The 19822-nt window shown below is 37.6% G+C and overlaps 1 protein-coding gene and 1 long non-coding RNA gene across 2 annotated transcripts; both read right to left on the reverse strand.

Moving 5' to 3' along the window:
- Window positions 1-6655: 6655 nt before the first annotated feature.
- On the reverse strand, window positions 6656-19336 carry ppp1r18 (protein phosphatase 1, regulatory subunit 18). The gene is made up of 3 exons (XM_082185583.1): window positions 15893-19336; window positions 8091-8297; window positions 6656-7431 (listed from the first exon to the last, which is right to left on the reverse strand). The coding sequence occupies exons 1-3, from the start codon at window positions 19319-19321 to the stop codon at window positions 7318-7320; spliced, it is 3750 nt and encodes a 1249-aa protein (XP_082041709.1). The 5' UTR covers window positions 19322-19336; the 3' UTR covers window positions 6656-7317.
- LOC309511722 lies at window positions 11065-15886 on the reverse strand. The gene is made up of 2 exons (XR_014210756.1): window positions 11677-15886; window positions 11065-11589 (listed from the first exon to the last, which is right to left on the reverse strand). It is a non-coding gene; the product is annotated as an uncharacterized lncRNA (long non-coding RNA).
- Window positions 19337-19822: the final 486 nt, after the last annotated feature.

The following is a 19822-nucleotide window of genomic DNA, read 5'->3' on the forward strand; positions in this document are numbered from 1 at the left end:
GGGTCAGAGATCTGTGGACGCTCGACTAGTTTAGTTAGCTGGTGACCAGAAGCTCTCGAGTGTTTGGTAAGGGATGGTGTGCTACTGGTGATAGGAAGTCTGCTGGTCGCTTCCCTCAAGGATTGACCTATGACCTTCACCGTTGTCTTTGCTCAAGGCACTTAACCTCAGGTTACACCCGAGAGACTGTCCGTCAACTATAACACACTGCAGGTAAAAGCATTTGCTTTTACATCCAAATCATTATAAATAAATTGTTTATAATAAATCATTATAAATTGAGGTCAGTGAAATTTCTTTTTGAAAGCAATTAATAGTTTTATTTTGCAAAGATGCATGAAATTGATATAAAAATTAAAGACATTGATTGATTTTTCAAATAAATGCTTTCTAATTGTTAAAGAAAAGAAAATCTGTTTTCAACTGTTTTCAACATTGATAATAATCATAAATGTTTCTTGATGATCATATTAGAATGATTTCTGAAGGATCATGTGACACTGAAGACTGGAGTAATGATGCTGAAAATTCAGCTTTGATCACAGGAATAAATTACACTTTAATATATATTCACATAGAAAACAGCTATTTTACATTGGAATAATATTTCAATTTTTTTCACTGTATTTTTGATCAAATTACTGCAGCCTTGGTGAGCAGAAGAGACTTCATCATTCATCAGTGAGCAACAGGATCAAGATAATGCAACTGGCAGTGATAAAGTAGAATCTAAATCTTATTTCTACACCAGAGCCAGTGTTTGTGTCTGTGATTTCCCCCTGATGAGCCACAGCATCACTCCATTCATTTATTATAGGGTCAATCTCCATGGAGTAACCTGAGGTTAAGTGTCTTGATAACAGACACAGTGGTGATAATTCATAGGTCAGTCCTTTTGGGAATTAAACCTGCAACCTTCCAGATACCAGCTCCAAACTCTGAGCACAACACCAGACCACCAACCCTGTGGAAAACACTTCAGATCGGTCACACCAGCTCCTCGAAACAGCAGAACAGCGGATCTCTCTCTCTCTCTCTCTCGAGCACAGCCTCCTGGATCAAACCCAGCTCAAAACTCACAAACACTCCCAGATGAACGCTGTTTAAAGGGAAAGTTCACATTCTCATGCAATGTAGAATTGTAGAAACAGTTGCCAGAATTTTACCGTAAAAAAATACGGTAGGAACATTTTAGGTTTTACAGACTTAACTTAAGTTTACAGTAAAAAAAATAAAAATAATTGTATTTCAATATCTGATATAGGCCAAAGTTAATTTACCTACTCTGTAAAAATTAAATAAAAAAATCAGTTAAATTTACTGTCAAAAAAACAGCAGCTGTGGTTGCCAGAAATTTACTGTAAAAAATAGGAACATTTTAGGTTTTACAGACTTAACTTTAGTTTATAGTAAAAAAAAAAAAAAAAAAAAAAAATGTATTTCAATATCTGATATAGACTTAAAGTTAATTTACTTACACTGTAAAAAAAAAAAAAAAGTTAAATTTACTGTAAAAAAACAGCAGCTGTGGTTGCCATAAATTTACCGTAAAAAATACGGTAGGAACATTTGAGGTTTTACAGACTTAACTTAAGTTTACAGTAAAAAAAAAAAAAAAAAAAAAAATCTATTTCAATATCTGATATAGGCCTAAAGTTAATTTACCTACACTGTAAAAATTAAATTAAAAAAATCTGTTAAATTTACTGTAAAAAAACAGCAGCTGTGGTTGCCAGAAATTTAATGTAAAAAATAGGAACATTTTAGGTTTTACAGACTTAACTTTAGTTTATAGTAAAAAAAAAAAAAATTGTATTTCAATATCTGATATAGACTTGAAGTTAATTTACTTACACTGTAAAAAAAAAAAACTGTTAAATTTACTGTAAAAAAACAGCAGCTGTGGTTGCCATAAATTTACCGTAGGTTTTACAGACATATTTACAGTAAAAAGCATATTTCATTACCTGATATCATGTTAATGTACTGACTTATTATTGACTAATATCTGTTTTACATATACACTGACACCCACCAATCACAGTGGAGATGAGAGTCACATGATGATTCAAAGCTCACAATCAGCTATTCCATGAGAAAGTTAATATTAAAAATAATCAGAAGCTGCACAGTGTCATTCACACAAACTCTAAACACCATCATTGGTAACACACATGAAGTTTGAAAAGTGCAATAAGCATTAATTTAACAACATTAAATGTATTTTAGAAAAACTACGAAAAACTATGAAGAAACAGTTATTTCAATGAAAATACATCAAATCTGAAGTTTCAGGGAATTGTGGGAATGTCAGTTTATGGTTTTTCACTGTAAATTATACAATGACTTGTTCTTTTTCACTTCCAAATACTGTAAATGTAATGGTTTAACAGTGTTTCACCGTAGCATTCACCGTAGTCTTTTACAGTGTTGTTCCAAACGACGTCTTTTCTCCAGAGAAACACACAAGGAGCGTTCAGTGACTGCACCATATAACACCAGCTCTGTAGAAAAGACAAACATGCACTATACAAATGAATGTGCTTTAGACCTGAAACATAACGCGATGCCCCAGTCATTTGTTTCATACTTTGATGATGCTGAATAAATAAATCAACATCCATTTTCATTGCATGACAAACAGCAACAATCCGAGCATCTCATTCGTGCTTCACACTGAAGTTATCAATAAAGATCAGATCTGAAGAACATGAAGGAGAATAGATGATGGTCAACTATTCCTTGAAGACTTCATTGTAATGTTCGTCCATGGATGTGTGTGTCTGTCCCTGAATCCTCTGGCACTGAAGCGCTTTAGACTCATTGCATCACTGTGGAGACTAGCAGCTCGCATCCGAACAAATCTCTGACAGCAGCTCTGCATGACACATATATAAAAGCCAAAATCTATGTTTTTTTCAAGTGCAACAATAAAATGTTGACAATAAAATGTGTTATTCTACAAGCTCGCCATTGAAAGGAGAACATTGACCTGTAGAGCGTTCAAGCTGGTGGGAATAAATGCACCAGAACCACATTTATTACATTTCTTTAGATAAACTGGATGAAGAACAAGTTGTGAGTATCTAAAAAGAATTAATGCATTAATTATTTGGGTAATACTTTATAATAAGGTTCATTAGTTAACAATAGTTACCTAAGTTATGAACTGAGAATGAACAATACTTCTTCAGCATTTATTAATTCATTTCACCAAGGTTGTATTTGTTAACAATAGTTAATGCACTGTGAACTAACATGAACACACAATGAACAGCTGGATTTGTATTAACTAACATTAACCATGATTAATGAATACAGTAACAAATACTCATTGTTAGTTCATGTTAGTAATACATTCCCTAATGAACCTTATTGTAAAGTGTTACCATTATTTGTAAAGGAGTCTATAAGTATCTAGTCAAAAACTAAAGCTTATGGGAAAGATTGATGAATGTTTGGCTTGCATGAGCTCTAATAAAGTCATCATATCCGTGCAACACGGTGAAAACTAAAGGTGCGCTCAGGTAGAGCAATGCAATCTCTGGATCTCACACACACACACACACACACATCAGGTACACAGTGAGTGTTCAAGGATCTGAACAGAACTACAATCGAGGTGTAATTAACTGGTGAGAGTGTCTGCGAGAGCTATCCGTGTTCGCTGGTGTGACTTGCCTTTTGGGAACAGAACTATTTCAAGCCTGAACCCCTGCACAGTGAGAAAGCCACATCTCACATCTGACAGAACGCCGCCTTTATTACTCAGACATATGCATTTCCATATGAACAAGTTTCTGTACAAACACACACACACACACACATAATACAGCACAGCAGCCTTCACAAAACAGGAGAAACTTTTGGGATCATGGGATGAGATTAACAGCAATCTGTTATGAGATTCCTGATGCATTAAAAGCTCTCTTCATGTTTATGCTCTCAGCAGATGTTTCATAGCAAATCAAAAGCACAAATCACGGTGAGGGGAAATTACCATGATAAAGCAAAGAGAATACACAACATATGCTCAAATAGGCCCCAAAACGACAAAAAAAACAAAAAACAAAAAAAAAAACACACACACACAACAAATAACGTGCAATATTTGCAAATGCATTGAATTCTAAATCAAGCTGCTGTTAAACTAATATTCCATCAGCCTGACGCTGCACAAACACACATCTGTGCACAACAGGGATGTAGAACTGTGCCGTTATGCATCAGTCTCACAATGAAACTTCAATGCAATTACTACAGAATAAAAAAAAAAAAAAAAAAAAATAATAAATGTATTGATTTCTTAATAAAAATACAATGCCTGCAACTATGAATGTAAAATCAACCTAGGGCCGGTTGCATAAACCGCTAAGACTAGTCTTACAAATCAGACATCAAATATTTTTCTTGACAACTCATAACTTTTTTAAATCAGTTACATAAAAACGTCAATTAGATACCAAAAGACACTGTCTTAACATAATGGATGTTTGTGCAACCGACCCCAGGTCTATTGTTTCGTCTATATTTTACTTTTTTATATTTTACAATTATTTTAATCATTTCAAAATGTTTGTAAATATGCTGAAGACACAAATGTAGAGGGACATCCAAAATAATCAAATCGAATTTAATCAAACCCGATCAAATTCCTGACTTCATGAGGCATCATTTAGTGAAGAATCATAATTGAATCATTGTCAGAGCATATATTTACACCCTCTTTAATCACTACACAAGAGTTCTTAACGAGAACAGAGTGATTATAGAGCAGGAACAGAGCTGATGAGAGTCCCGGAGCAGGTCCATCATGAGCAGGTGTCTTGACACTCACTCTAAAAATGGCTGTTGACTGACATGTAGAAATGGCGATGGAGGGATTCAGAGATCATGTGATCAGACCCATTCGGTCCGATTAATGGAAGCAGTGGAAATCTTTCCTCTTTAAGCATGAAGTTTATCACAGAATTCAGTCCTCTGCTGCCATCTAGTGCTGGTTTGTCCTTACAAACCAGTCTAGGTTTGAGAAAAATTCAAGTGCATTATTAGCCTATATTGGAATATAGCCTAGTTGAAAAGTTGAAGCCAACTTTAAAATACAACACACATAAAACATAAAAACAACACGGCATAAAAACGTGTGGTCGTGTAGACATTACAAAGGTAGCCTACTGTACATTGATGGTAATACCATGGTAGACTACTCTAATAGCCTATAGGCTACAACACTCGACAGATCACCATATAGGCTACTGTAGGCCTATATAGTATTAATATGGCACTTCCATGAATAACATGGTATTACAATGGTCCTATGGTCAAAACATAGTCTACTATGGTAGCCTACTTTTTGCAATCTCTAAAACGCACATTATGAAAATGGGGTGAGGTTATCCACTTCATATTAAAACAAAACAAAACAAACAAAAAAAAACACAAAAAAAAACAGTTGGTTTAGCCTCACACACTAACTAAACCGCGCGAGAGCCGTTGGGATTTTCCCACTTGGAGAATGTGAAATGATTTGGGAAAAGATGTAGGCTATTCAAGTGATGACTGGCTGCAAATAGGATAAAAAAAAAGTTCCGAATAAATTAAAAACACTAAGAAAACGGGGTTTCTGTTAATAGGCTAGTCCATCCTGGCAAATTCAGAAGCACATTTTAGATGTCCACGTGATCATACATCCGTGTCGATTCAGTGGCGTTTCGTGTCGCTTGATTCACGGATATCAGCGTGATTTGGCATCGCAGGTGTAATTTTTAATAGCGGAACCGGAACAAACAGCTTATTAACCCAATTGTTAATGACAGGGTGAGTTTGCTGCTATTGGTTCGAGGGTAGACAGCGCAGGTAAGATGGATATTAGCAAGCTAACACTATTACACTGATTCTCCAAAATCACCGCGGTATTACCATGGTTGTCTTTTAAGTGTCATGCCACGGGCTACATGTAAAGTGATATTTAATTTAAATATCATTGGTTATGGACTATGGAAATAATTACTAGCCTATAGTTGTTATAAGACATGAGACTCACTTGTAAGGGAACATACTGTAAATGATGTGATTGTGATTGGTTGTACACAACAATACAGAATGTGTCATCGACAGACAGTAGGCCTAAACAACATTTTATTTATTTTCCATTGAAGGACGATGATGAACTTAAAGCCAACTGTAATTTATTTTATGTATTAGTATTAATCAGGAACATATGAGGGTTTTTTATGTTATATGTGAGGGATACCTAATCAAATACCTCTACAAATATACAACATTTCATCTGAAGTACTAATGATGTGAGCAGAAACAATCTCTAATGAAATTTGACAAAGGCAGTACATTTAAATAAATTATTGAATCTATAAATTGGTAATTTGATTTAACTGTCCACAGGGACTGATATTTCTCATTAATATTTCAGATGATTTATTGTGAAGAGTCATTCATCGTTACTGTGAATAACCAGAAGGTGGCGCTGTAATACAACCAGTGTGCAATAGAATAGATAAAACAACCAGTCAAAGATTGTAGACTACTCCCTTTTTATATAACACACACACACACACACACACACACACACACACACACACACACACACACACACACACACACACACACACACACACACACACACACACACACACACTGTATGTCTGTAATGTTTATTAATATTTTAAAGGTGCTTCTTCATTTCATTGCAAAGTTGAAAACTGGTATTCAAGTACAAACAATACAAAAATTTGATTTTTTTGGGATTGCATTGTAAAAACCCAAGGGTGACCCATCAACACAGATAATTCTATAGGCAATGACAAACTTCTATTTTACAATCTCATGATGAAAACGGATCTATTTTTTAAACAAATATCATATCACTGTTCCATGACAGCATTTATTCTAATCTTTATTAATCATAACCATACTTTCATAAGAGAGAGTCAACTCTTAGCATGTGACAATCAGAGCATGAGCATTTCATTTTCATTTATAAATAAAAATAAATTCCCTCAATGTGATGCATAATAATACAATAGAATGAAATAAAATCTATTCCAGCTATATATATATATATATATATTTTTTTTTTTTATGAACAGCCTTCAGACCATAAAAGGTTTTAATCATAATACTCTGTAAATTGTGCAAACCATCATATCGGACCTGAGCGGATCAATCTGTGAATCAGAGCTCTGAACATGAAACAGATATTGTGCTTGTAAAGTATTTTGTAAATCTTGTACATTTTTGATTCTCCAACAGGACAAGCAAAACTAAAGAATGAAAAAAATTAAGATAATAAAAATAATTTTAAAACCACATTTTAAAAAATGTATCATTGCGTACACCTTCTGCAAAAGTAAAGAATTTTAAATCTAAAGGATGGCAAGGTTTGTCATTTAGAGAGTCGTTTGCAGGATTCATCTGGAAGAAAAAAAAAAAGACAGACAAAAATTAACATTTAAAATTACAGTTAAAAAAAAAGATTTAAAAATGTGCAATTAATGATGTTTTAACTGCAGCAGCGTTGTGCCAAAGATAGATAGATAGACAGATAGATAGATAGACAGATGGATGAATAGATAGATAGATAGATAGACAGATGGATAGATAGATAGATAGATAGATAGATAGATAGATAGATAGATAGATAGATAGATAGATAGATAGATAGACAGATGGATGAATAGATAGATAGACAGATGGATAGATAGATAGATAGATAGATAGATAGATAGATAGATAGATAGATAGATAGATAGATTTTGCACAACCGTGAACTGCAGGAAATATACATTTTTATTTCATATAATTATAACACGTAATAGAGTTGCTATTTTAAGAGCAGTTTACCTCTGATAAAGTCAAAGTATGAACTCTATATTTTCAGTGTAAAGCACACATGCTATTCTACAAGCTCTACACACAAAACCGACTTTACATTTGCATAAAGTATGTGCAGTATTTCTGCATCTCATGTTCAGGCGTATGTGTGAATATAGTATTTATTTCTATTTCCTGTTTGACTTTATCTCAAAGTAACGTTAACAGAATTTGATGTAATGTAGAAGCCACTGACCCACTTTTAGGACCCGAACCCTTCCTGTGCTCTGACTGACGGCACCGCGCGACACAAACGCCGGTCTCTCGTCCTCCTCGTCTTCCTCCTCTTCCCTCGCTCCGTCTTCCGGCCCGGGATGAGGAGAGCAGGGGAGGGACGCTAACACACAGTCTTCTGAAGGGTACTCACACACTCTCTCCAGCTGGACCTCGTCGAAACACACCTTCACCTGCAGGAGAGAGAGAGAGAGAGAGAGAGAGAGAGAGAGAGAGAGAGAGAGAGAGAGAGAGAGAGAGAGAGAGAGTGTGAGTGAGTGAGTGAAGACACAATCCAGATCGGTGTAACAATGCACGTGTTTACATGAGAGTTTTAAATGGGTGGTTGATTATGATTTCACTTCTCTAACTTTAGTTAGTGTGTAATGTTGCTGTTTGATCATAATCAACATCTGCAAAGTTACAACTCAAAGTTCAAAGCAAAGGGAGAGATTTGCTTTTAAAGAAATTGCTTTTTAAGGACTACAACAAACGGCTGGTAGAGACTACACCACATTCCTCCCGGGTTAGTGACATCACAAACCCTAGAATTTACTTAAGCGCCGCCCCCTGAACACGATTTATTGATTATCATGACAGAATATGCTAATCAGTGACTAGAAGATAACTACACATAAACTACATTAATTCATCAACTAACCATTCAGAAATGTTGTCTACATGTTGTCACTTCTTCTTGAGTCTCTCCATCTTTCAGGGATTACACGACATTCCTCCTGTGTGTTGACTAACCCTAAAATTTACATAAAGCCCGCCTCCAGGAATACGATTTATATATTATCATGACAAAATATGCTAATCAATGACACATAAGCTACATAAATTCATCAAATAACCATTCAGAAAGGTTGTCTACATCTTTCTGACTCCGGTTTGAACATAAAAGGCTAAACGTTTTTTTTTATTTACTGTGCACTGCATGTGTGTGTGAGGTAAAAGAACACAAGCTGTTGAAGCTCCGCCCCCTGTGCCGGGAGCAGCAGCTCATTTGCATTTAAAGGAACAGACACAAAACGGTGCGTTTTTGCTCACCCTCAAAAAGTGACAATTTTAACATGCTATATAATGTATTTTGAGCTAAAACTTCACACACACACACACACACACACACACACACACACACACACACACACACACACACACACACACACACACACACACACACACACTCTCTGGGGACATCAGAGACTTATTTTACATCTTGTGCAAAGGGCATTATACCAGCCCTTTAAATTCATAGGATTCTTTTTTAGATAGATAGATAGATAGATAGATAGATTTATAAATGTAGGCCTAACAAATTATCATCATTATTATTTAATACTATTTAAAGTATATTTTTTTTTTATTCGTTTTTTGCCATTTTTGAGTAGAAAATCCAATTTTACTGTAAATACACTCTGAACATTTATTTTTACAAGGTTGGAAATAAAACAAAAATTATTGTAGTACATTTTACTAGAAAATAATATTTCCTAGTCCTGTAATGTCTTCCTACTTCAAAATGTCATGTTTAATTCAGAGTTACTTTGAATCAGTTTCTGATTATTTGTGAAAATTACTAGGAATTTTCTGAGTGACAATTGTCTGAAAGCAAATGAGAGTTCCTTAAAATGTCAGAATTTTAGAGCAGGACAAACATCTTACATTTACATTTATTCATTTAGCTGACGCTTTTATCCGAAGCGACTTACAATTGCTATATATGTCAGAGGTCGCACGCCTCTGGAGCAACTAGGGGTTAAGTGTCTTGCTCAGGGACACATTGGTGTCTCACAGTGGATTCGAACCCGGGTCTCTCGCACCAAAGGCATGTGTCTTATCCATTGCGCCACCACCACCCCCTTGTTAAAGTTAAAGTCCCCCTTCACCAAAATCACCCATTTAAACGGGTTTTCCTTAAAAAATAAATCTTTATGCCTTAAAATATCTTGAATGTAACTCGACACCCTTCCCTCATTTAGTATTCGTGGTTCTATGAATATGCAGATGAGCCCCGCCTCCACTCACTCACTCAGCTCAGAGATCCACTGGTTGTAAAAACTGAACACTTTTTATGCGTTTTGGCCTAAAAAATGTAAACTCTTATAAACGGGTTTCAAAGTGCAAGTTTTTGAAAACGAGACCGTTATCGTCTCTGTGTAAACTACAAAAACGCAAATTTGTGGGGAAAAAAAGGTGATATAAGGTGGTATTAATGCATTTACAGTGCAATTACAGCTCCCTTTTACACTAGAGGGGCTTCGATGGGTCTGAACTGGTGTGATTATGGCTTTTATCTTTGCACTGGATTTTGAGCTGGCACAGAGCAGCCTTAGCTTGGCTGTGTAACAATCCACTGGATCATGATCATGCTGATTCCCTTTAGCACTCAGACCCACAAACCTTCGAAGATCCTATACAGAGGACGTGATACCGAGAGAAAGGCATTATCGAGGCTTAAGGCTGAGATGAGGAAAGTGAAGAATCGGCAGATTAAGAGACTGACGTCAGCCGATCTGCAGGGGGTCGGCGGTGACGCTGCAGTGCATTATGGGAACTGTACGAGACTTTCTGCATGCATGAACAGTAGGAAGAATGAAGGTTAGATGTGGTCAGAGTGTAAACCAGGGTAATGACTCTTGGAGCAGACACACATTCACACACCCGCTGTATAACGCGTGAACACGTGAACTCAGATTAGCATGAACTGATAAAACTTGGGTTGCTTTTGGTCGAATGCATTCTGTGTGTGTTACAGGAAGTGACACGGATCTGAGGAGGAAGTAGCAAAACAGAGTTTGTCAACCCAAATGTTGCAGCTAAATAACACACACATTAGTCATATGCAGAGTTGAGCTTATACATGTTGATCACCCTCATACATGCGGACAGTTTAGCGTTTCATGCGATGCTCTGCTTTTAATGTGCATTTCTGAATATTGAATATATTTACACTGCTGAAAGAAAGGCTCACCAAGGCTGCATTTATTTGATCAAAAATACAGTAAATACAGCAAAAAATGTGAAATATTATAATGTAAATCAGCTGTTCTCTATGTGAATATACAGTAAAATGTAATTTATTCCTGTGATCAAAGCTGAATGTTCAGCATCATTACTCCAGTCTTCAGTGTCACATGATCCTTCACAAATCATTCTAATATGATGATTTGATGATCAAGAAACATTTATGATTATTATCAATGTTGAAAATAGTTGTGTTGCTTCAGATTTGTTTGAGGTATGTAATGTTTTCAAAAAATGTATAATACTTGTATTCTGCACTTTTATTAAAAATGACAGGAAAGACATTTATAAGGTCACAAAAGATTTCTGAAATAAATTCTGGTATTTTGAACTTTCTATTCATCAAAGAATCCTGAACAAAAATAAAACATTTATATATGAAGCAGCACAACTGTTTTCAACATTGATAATAATCAAATGTTAGTTAGTAATGACTAATAACTAATAATAATTGAGCTTCTAATCAGCATATTATTTTTGCAGGTCTTTAAAAGGTTTACGCAATTTAAGGCCTTTAAAATTAGCAGAAAGTCTCAATTTCACAGAATTATGGCATTAAACGTGTGCATTGCAAAATTGATGTTCTCTCTCAGTATTTTTGCTGTTTAGTTTTCCAGTACAAATATCTACATATCCTTAAATCAAGATGCATTGTGTATTTCACTGATATTGTTTGAATTGTGGATGTGTGTAGTTGTGTATGTGTGTAGTTGTGTATGTGTGTAGTTGTGTATGTGTGTAGTTGTGTATGTGTGTAGTTGTGGATGTGTGTAGTTGTGGATGTGTGTAGTTGTGGATGTGTGTAGTTGTGGATGTGTGTAGTTGTGTATGTGTGTAGTTGTGGATGTGTGTAGTTGTGGATGTGTGTAGTTGTGTATGTGTGTAGTTGTGGATGTGTGTAGTTGTGTATGTGTGTAGTTGTGGATGTGTGTAGTTGTGTATGTGTGTAGTTGTGGATGTGTGTAGTTGTGTATGTGTGTAGTTGTGTATGTGTGTAGTTGTGTATGTGTGTAGTTGTGTATGTGTGTAGTTGTGGATGTGTGTAGTTGTGGATGTGTGTAGTTGTGGATGTGTGTAGTTGTGGATGTGTGTAGTTGTGCACACTAGAGTTCGGCTGGTTCGGTGTTCGGTCACTGCCGGGATTCATAAACCTTTTTTTGTCAGCTAAAAGATTTTATGTTAACATTTCAATAATCTAACAACACATTTGCATGTTCACGGTTCTCTATTGTCGGTTAATGGTCACATGACATGCAGGTAAACAAATAAAATATTCACATTTTTAGTATGCATTTAATTTGATTAATTTTAATAATATTTTTTTTTTTATGATTTAATGAATTATTAGCATTTCAACGATTCACAAACGTCCTGCAATCGCCTCTTAAGCCTCAGTTTGGGAAAGATAACAGTTCATTAACGTATAGGCCATTAATGATAATGCATATGAACGAATATGAAATGACTGTATTCTAATGTAGAATCAGGTGTGCATTTATAAGCATTAAACAACAGATCTTTCTTTTATAATATTGCTTTCTCCATTTTAATTGGAACAGCAACTGTTTTATTATTAGCATAAACGCTTCTGTTCTTCAAGCTCAAGAGTCCTATTTCATTCTTGTGTTTTCTTGATGTACATTTGACTCCGGTTCCTGGCAGAAGTTATTGTGTGTGTGTGTGTGTGTGTGTGTGTGTGTGTGTGTGTGTGTGGTTACGCTGATCGCCACAATGCAAACATACTGCTCTATTAACTCCCTGTGAAAACCCAACTAAATGAAAAGGTCATTCTTCCGCTTCCACATTCCCTCGCTCCCTCGCTCTGCTGAGCTCTTGTGTTCGCTGTGTCCCACTTACTCCAGAAAGCTTTGTTTGATGAGATCAGCCATTAACCCCCCGTCCGGAACGACCACATATCTCATGCGAGCAAACTCTGCTGATGTTAGTTGTGATGTTTCCAGAAGTGAAAGTTTCCAGTATAGTGTGTGTCAGTGTTTCTGCAGCTCGAGGGAGGAACTACACCGCTAGTTTGGGGAAGCCAAGCGTTCATCAGCGTATCGAGTGTGTGTCCGCCTCACTGATATATCAGATACCATCATAAATGGCTTGTGGTCACACCGGTGTTCCCTACGAACTCTAATTCCTCCTGCTGTAACGCGAGAATAAACGTGAGACGTGACTGAAAGCAATAAACACACTGTATGGTTCAGTGAAGGATTCGTTAGACTGACTCACACTGATAGTTCATGAGTTTGTGAGTGTTTTGAGTGTTTTGGCTCATTAGACGCGTTCGCTCGTGACACAGAGACTACGGTTGTGCTTTCCTTGTGTTTGGATAAACAGTGAAGACAATGCAATAGAAGGACATTGTCTTTGTATAATTTTGCAGTTTCCAAGGAAGCTCAGAATCTCAGTAATATATATTACCAAGCTTTGCATTTATTACTTTGCAAAAAAAAGATATAGAGCAAATGTATATATGTGTGCAAATGTATATCCACATATCCAGTAGCCTACCAGTCAAAAGTTTTTAATGTTTCAGAAAGAAGTCTCTTCTGCTCACCAAGGCTATATTTATTTATTATTTTGAAATATAATTTTTATGTAAACCAGCTTTATATATGATTATATATTAAAGTGTAATTTATTCCTGTGATCAAAGCTGAATGTTCAGCATCATTACTCCAGTCTTCAGTGTCACATGATCCTTCAGAAATCAGTATAATATGATGATTTGATGCTCAAGAAACATTTATGATTATTATCAACGTTGACTTTTTTTTTTTTTTTTTTTGTGTGGAAACAATAAAACACTACCATTAAAAGGTTTGGGGTGAGTAATATGAAAAATATTAATCATATTTTTTATTCAGCAAGGATGCATTAAATTGATCAAAAGTGACAGTAAAGACATTTATAATGTTACAAAAGATTCTATTAGAAATAAATGCTGAAATAATCATATTAGAATAATTTCTGAAGGATCATGTGACACTGAAGACTGGAGTAATGATGCTGAAAATTGATCACAGGAATAAATTACATTATAAATAATAATTAAAACAGAAAACAGCTGTTTTATTTGTTTATTTGTTCAGCTATTAATATCTGTTTATTTAACAGATATTTTAAAGTATAATGATATTTCACTATATTACTGATTTATGACATGAATAAATCCATGGTGAGCTTAAGAGACATTTAATAATCGTATGTTTCCAAACGTTTGACCGGAACTGTATATTATAATTGTTTGCTGTACATTGTGATTCGGAGGCACGTGGACTAAAATCCTAGAGATAGCCGTATTCGTCAAGTTCAATCAAACTGATCTTTTTAGCATTAAAAACTAAAACTACTAGTTCATGGGTCAGTTTAGACTAACACGCATTTGGGTCAGTGTCAGGGAGAGAGGCACTGAAGAAAGCAGGACTACAGTAGATTAACCTCCAGCTATTCTTAGACACACTCCACTGTAACGCCAGCCTCGCTCTTCTGTTTGTTTTGTTCCTTTTTGGTCCGGTTTGTTGAACTACTCCTGGACAATGCAGAACGAGTCAAGTGTTTCCTAAAGTCATGTTTTGAATCGTTTTTTATTTATTTTTGTGTGCAGTATTTAAATGAGTTAAATCTTCACCTGTGAACTGTGATGGCGTGAGAGATAAGCCTAATCCAGGTTTAACACTGAGAAACTGCCTTGGCCACAATCAAAGACGACAGAGATATAGCCTGACTATTGAGAGATCACACTTTGATTCAGTCTTGGGAATCTTCCTAAATGCAGGTGTTTCTTTGAAATTAGAAATCCCACTAAACCACAGCCACACTGCATCATGCTAGTATTCATTTCACTGCATTACACAAGTTTTTGATCGGTAAGATTTAATGGAATTTAATATATTTTAAGATGTAATTTATTCCTGTGATCAAAGCTGAATTTTCAGCATCATTACTCCAGTCTTCAGTGTCACATGATCCTTCACAAATCAGTATAATATCATGATTTGATGCTCAAGAAACATTTATGATTATTATCAGTGTTGAAAACAGTTGTGTGCAATTTATTTTCAGGATTCTTTGATGAATAGAAAGTTCAAAAGAACAGCATTTATTTGAAATATAATCTTTTGTAACATTATAAATGTCTTTACTGTCACTTTTGAGCGATTTAATTAATCCTTGATGGATAAAAGTATTTATTTATTTTATTTCTTTCCCCCAAAAAATAAAATACAAATTCTTACTGACCCCAAACTTTTGAACGGTAGTGTTTAATGTTACAAAAGCTTTAGATTTCAGATAAATGCTGTTCTTTTGAACTATATATTCATCATAGCATCATGAAATAAAAATGTAAATAACTGTTTTCAACATTGATAATAATCATAAATGTTTCTTGATCATCAAAATCATCATATTAGAATGATTTGTGAAGGATCATGTGACACTGAAGACTGGAGTAATGATGCTGAAAATTCAGCTTTGATCACAGGAATAAATGACACTTTACTATATATTCACATAGAAAACAGCTGTTTTAAATTGTAATATTATTTCACTGTTTTTACTGTATTGTTTGTATTTTTAATCAAATAAACGCAGCCTTGGTGAGCAAATGAGACTTATTTTAAAAACATTAAAAATCTTACCGATCAAAAGTCTGAGTGAAGCTTTTTGCATGCTCAGTTTTATATTGCCTTGATAATATGAGCACAGCAGCTTGATGTAAATGTCATGCATTAACACAGAAAACACTCACCGCTTTCGCTGTCGCTCTGCTCTTCACCAAGCACGAGCGCTCGAGGTTCTGGTACCCTCCGATCACTTCGATCTCCTCTGCTGTGGGATACCTCTTCTTCCCCGTTTCCCTGGCGCTGCTGGGAGCAGGCGTGGGAATATTGGCCGGTGGCGCTGCTTTGGGAGTCCCTGTTGGGATGCTACTAGACGAAGATACCCCTGCAGGTCTTCTAGGGGTGATCGTGATGGTATTCCCTCTTTTACCTGGTCCACCTGAGGCGCTTCTAATGGAAAAGAGAGGATGAGATGGAGACGAAGAAGGGGATGCGGTGCAAGGCGAGGATGACGATGGAGAGCTTTGTTCTGGAGGTTTCGTTGTTGATTCGGTGTTGCGGGCGTTGATTGTGAACGACTGTTGTTTAGGAGGTACTTTCTGTTGGGCTTGTGGGAATCTAGGACTTGTAGATGCTTGAGTTTCTCTTAAGATGTCTGGTCTTTTGGCTTCCCTAACCTCCGGTTCTTCAATACGGCTTTTCTCCATTCTGGTCTGTACCTTTCTGTCGTTTTGGGAACCACATCCGGCTTCCGGTTCCCTCAGCTGTAGTCGTTCCACGTGACGCTGTACCATCTGAACACCTGTCGACTCAGTCGTCTCAGATTTATCACCGTCCCTCCCATGATTCCACAGTTTTACCGTTTCTGGCAGGACATCCGGTGACGGTGCCTGTCTAATAGGGTTGTATTTACCTTGAGGTCCACTATGTGGAGGCAGATCCGACGATCTTTCACTGATACACACCGCAGTCCTGGACCCAACAGTCTTGAGGTTATATATACGGCTCATGGCGTCTAACGAGTCTGAAAGTGTTGGGGAGGGAGAGAGAGAGGGAGGAAGATACTCTTCCTCTAACAGTTCGTCCTCTCTCTCTTTTTTCTCGTCTCCTCCGTCAGTGTCTTGCGTTCTCCAAGCGATCTCTACATGGCGTTCGGTCTCTCTCTCCGCGTTCCCGGGGTGGATATCTCTCTCGAACGCGTCTCGGATAGAGATCTCCCCAACTTCTCTTTCTGTCGAGTCTGACTTCTGCAAGAGCGACAGAGAAACAGGAAGAGGAAGTTGAGGGCTTGACTTTGCCATGCTAGCGTCCTGTGTGACGTCAAACGGTCTGACAGTCTGTAATGTGGTTTCTTCCTGTTCTCTGACTGCTTCTCTGTTGCCCTCTTCTTTATCATCCTCCCTGCTTTTCTGTCTTTCCTTCTCCGTTTGACGAATTCTCTCTTTTAAAGACTCGACTCGGGTCAAAGGTCGACCGGCCTTCCAGCTCCCTCTCCTCTCCATTTGTCCATCCCCAACAGGGAGACTCGTCCTCCTTTCTGCTGATATATCGACCCCATAAAACACAGCCCTGGGGATGGTGACCCCCTCTTGGGTGCAGCGTTTGCTCAGTCCCAGTGTCACAGATTGCTGTGGGAGTTGTGAGGTACAATTGATTTCATCTGTGGCTCGTTTTGAAAAGTTCTGATGCTCTTCTTGATCCTGTTCACTCATTTCACTAGAGATCTTGTCTGTGTCTCCATGGGAAAACACATTCCCTGCCCTCTCAATTTCTTTATCTGATTGGACTTCTTCTTGGCGTGTTTGTCCGGCGTAGGCCGTAGACGGGCAACTGGGATCTTTAGAGGGAGTGTTGACACATTTGCACCGAATTTCTGCAGAGAAATCGGTAGTACTGTCATCTGAGGGTGGGACATATGAACCATGGGATTGTGTTAAAGCTCCGACGGTTTCCTCATCCTGATTCCCTCTCCTTTCGGATTCTGTTTTTGCCTCCATTTTGAATTCTATGTGTGTCTGACTTACCAGCACATCTTCCCTCTTCTCTCTATGTTTAATTTCTCTCTCATTTTCCTCCCTCACACTTTTGATCTCTATTCCTGAGCTGCTTTCCCTCCCATCTTGTTTGATGGGAATTCGTTGTGCGAATGCGACCCCCTCTTGGTTTTTAACGGAGGCCCGAACGAATCCCTCTTCTCCGTCTACACTTGAAGTCTCTCCACATACAGAGTCATTCTTATTTTCAACTCTTCTTTCTTTTTGTCTCTTTTCAAGCATCGGCTCATCATGTTTGGGTCGGCCCCATCTCCTGGTGACCCTCGATTGATTCTCCGATGAGTCGGCGCCCGTGACCCGTGTCTTGACCCTTCGGTCAGAATATGTCCTTTCCATCATTTTAAAGTCTTTCTTTCCCTCACGGTTCTCCTGTTGGGAAACCACACGGTCCGAGAAGCTAAAGGAGCGTTTGGGAACACTCCTAGATGTCGGACTCGTTTCCGTCTCCTCCGTACTCTGATCCTCTTGGTCAAACAGGTCTCCAGTGCTGTATCTATCCCGATTCTTTCCCGGCCGGTTGAAGCAATCCGTGCTCTTGGAGCGCATCGGAGGTTTGGGATGTTCCCCAAACTTACTAAGCAGCAAACTAACCCGTCCACTACATTCTTGAGTCGCCTTATCCTTGTGGTTCAGGAGTCTCTCCGCTCTTTGCATAACCGTCCTCGACGTCAAGCGCATCGATCTCCAAATCCCTTCTCTCTCTAAACTTTCTTCACCATTCCCTCTTTCCGGCATCCCAACAATCTCTGTTTCCCTTTTCCCATCGATCACGGACGGCTTGATGATCAATACCTCCGATGCCCTAATCTCTGTCACGCTTCCTCCGCAAGCCAGAAACTCTCTCAAATCCATCCTCATCCTCTTTTCTTCCTCCTCCACCTCCTTATTCCTCCTATCTGGTTTTTCCTTACCATTTTTGTCTCTCTCAATGATGATTATGTTGTTTGCCTGGATCGTGCGGAGACCTACGACGTGAGAAAATTGGGATTTGCTGATTTCCGCGTCTCTGCTTTCTCTCCCAATGCTTCGATCTCTCTCTCGCTCTCGTCCCTCACTTTTGTTTACCATCTTTTCTACCCAAATCTCTTTATCCCGTCCTCTCCAAATCTCGGTTTCCCTATTCCTTTCTCTTCCACTATTATTGGTGGTCTTTTTATACTCATTCTCTCCATCTCTAATCACCTCCTTCCCTCTATTATCTCTCCGAAAGCTGTTCTGGGAACGAATGAAGGGGTTCTGTTGGATGGGGCTGATGGTTTCTTTTTTGGATATCTGTTTTTGCCCTTCAGCCTGAAGGTGATGTGTGAGTTTACTATCCGTTTGCTCTGTGACGACGTCTTCCGAGATTCCCAGGACATCTGGAGTATTCTGTCCTCCGTCTCTCTCTCTCTCTCGTTCCTCATCTTGCCTCGCTCTCCTTCTCTGGATGATCCCTCGCTTCCAGGCCGGCATGCTGGCCATCCGCTCCTCTTCTTCCTTCTCTCGTCTCTCTCTCTCCTCCTCCTCTCTTCGCTTTCTCTCCAGCAGAAGCTGCTTCCATTCCGGTAGAGCCGATAGAGACATAACCACACGGTACTCGATGAAACAGTGCGGTTTTACTGATCAGATTTTTTTTTTGTAGGAACACAGGAACATCCAGGAATCCTGTCAAAAAAATAAACACTTTAGGTTTGTCTAAAATGGATATGTCAAGCACATTGTCAGATGAACCATCTTATATTACCAGTATCATAATAAAGGGATAGTTCAACCAAAAATGAAAATTCTTTCATCATTTAATCATGATGTTCCAAACCTGTATGAGTTTCTTTCTTCTGCTGAACACAAAAGAAGATATTTTGAAGGATGTCAGTTGATGGGCCCCATTGACTTCCATTGTATTTGTTTTATCCATAGCCTACTATGGAAGTCAATGGGGGAATTTCTTATTCTGTGTTCAGCAGAAGAAAGAAACTCATACAAGTTTGGAACATCTTGAGGGTGAGTAAAATAAATTTTTGGGTGAACTATACCTTTTAATTCAAGTAATTTAGGAGTACAAATATATGAGCATTTATTCATTTT

The sequence above is a fragment of the Leuciscus leuciscus genome, assembly GCF_965113295.1.
Source record: "Leuciscus leuciscus genome assembly, chromosome: 12".
NCBI classification, from domain to species: Eukaryota; Metazoa; Chordata; class Actinopteri; order Cypriniformes; family Leuciscidae; genus Leuciscus; species Leuciscus leuciscus.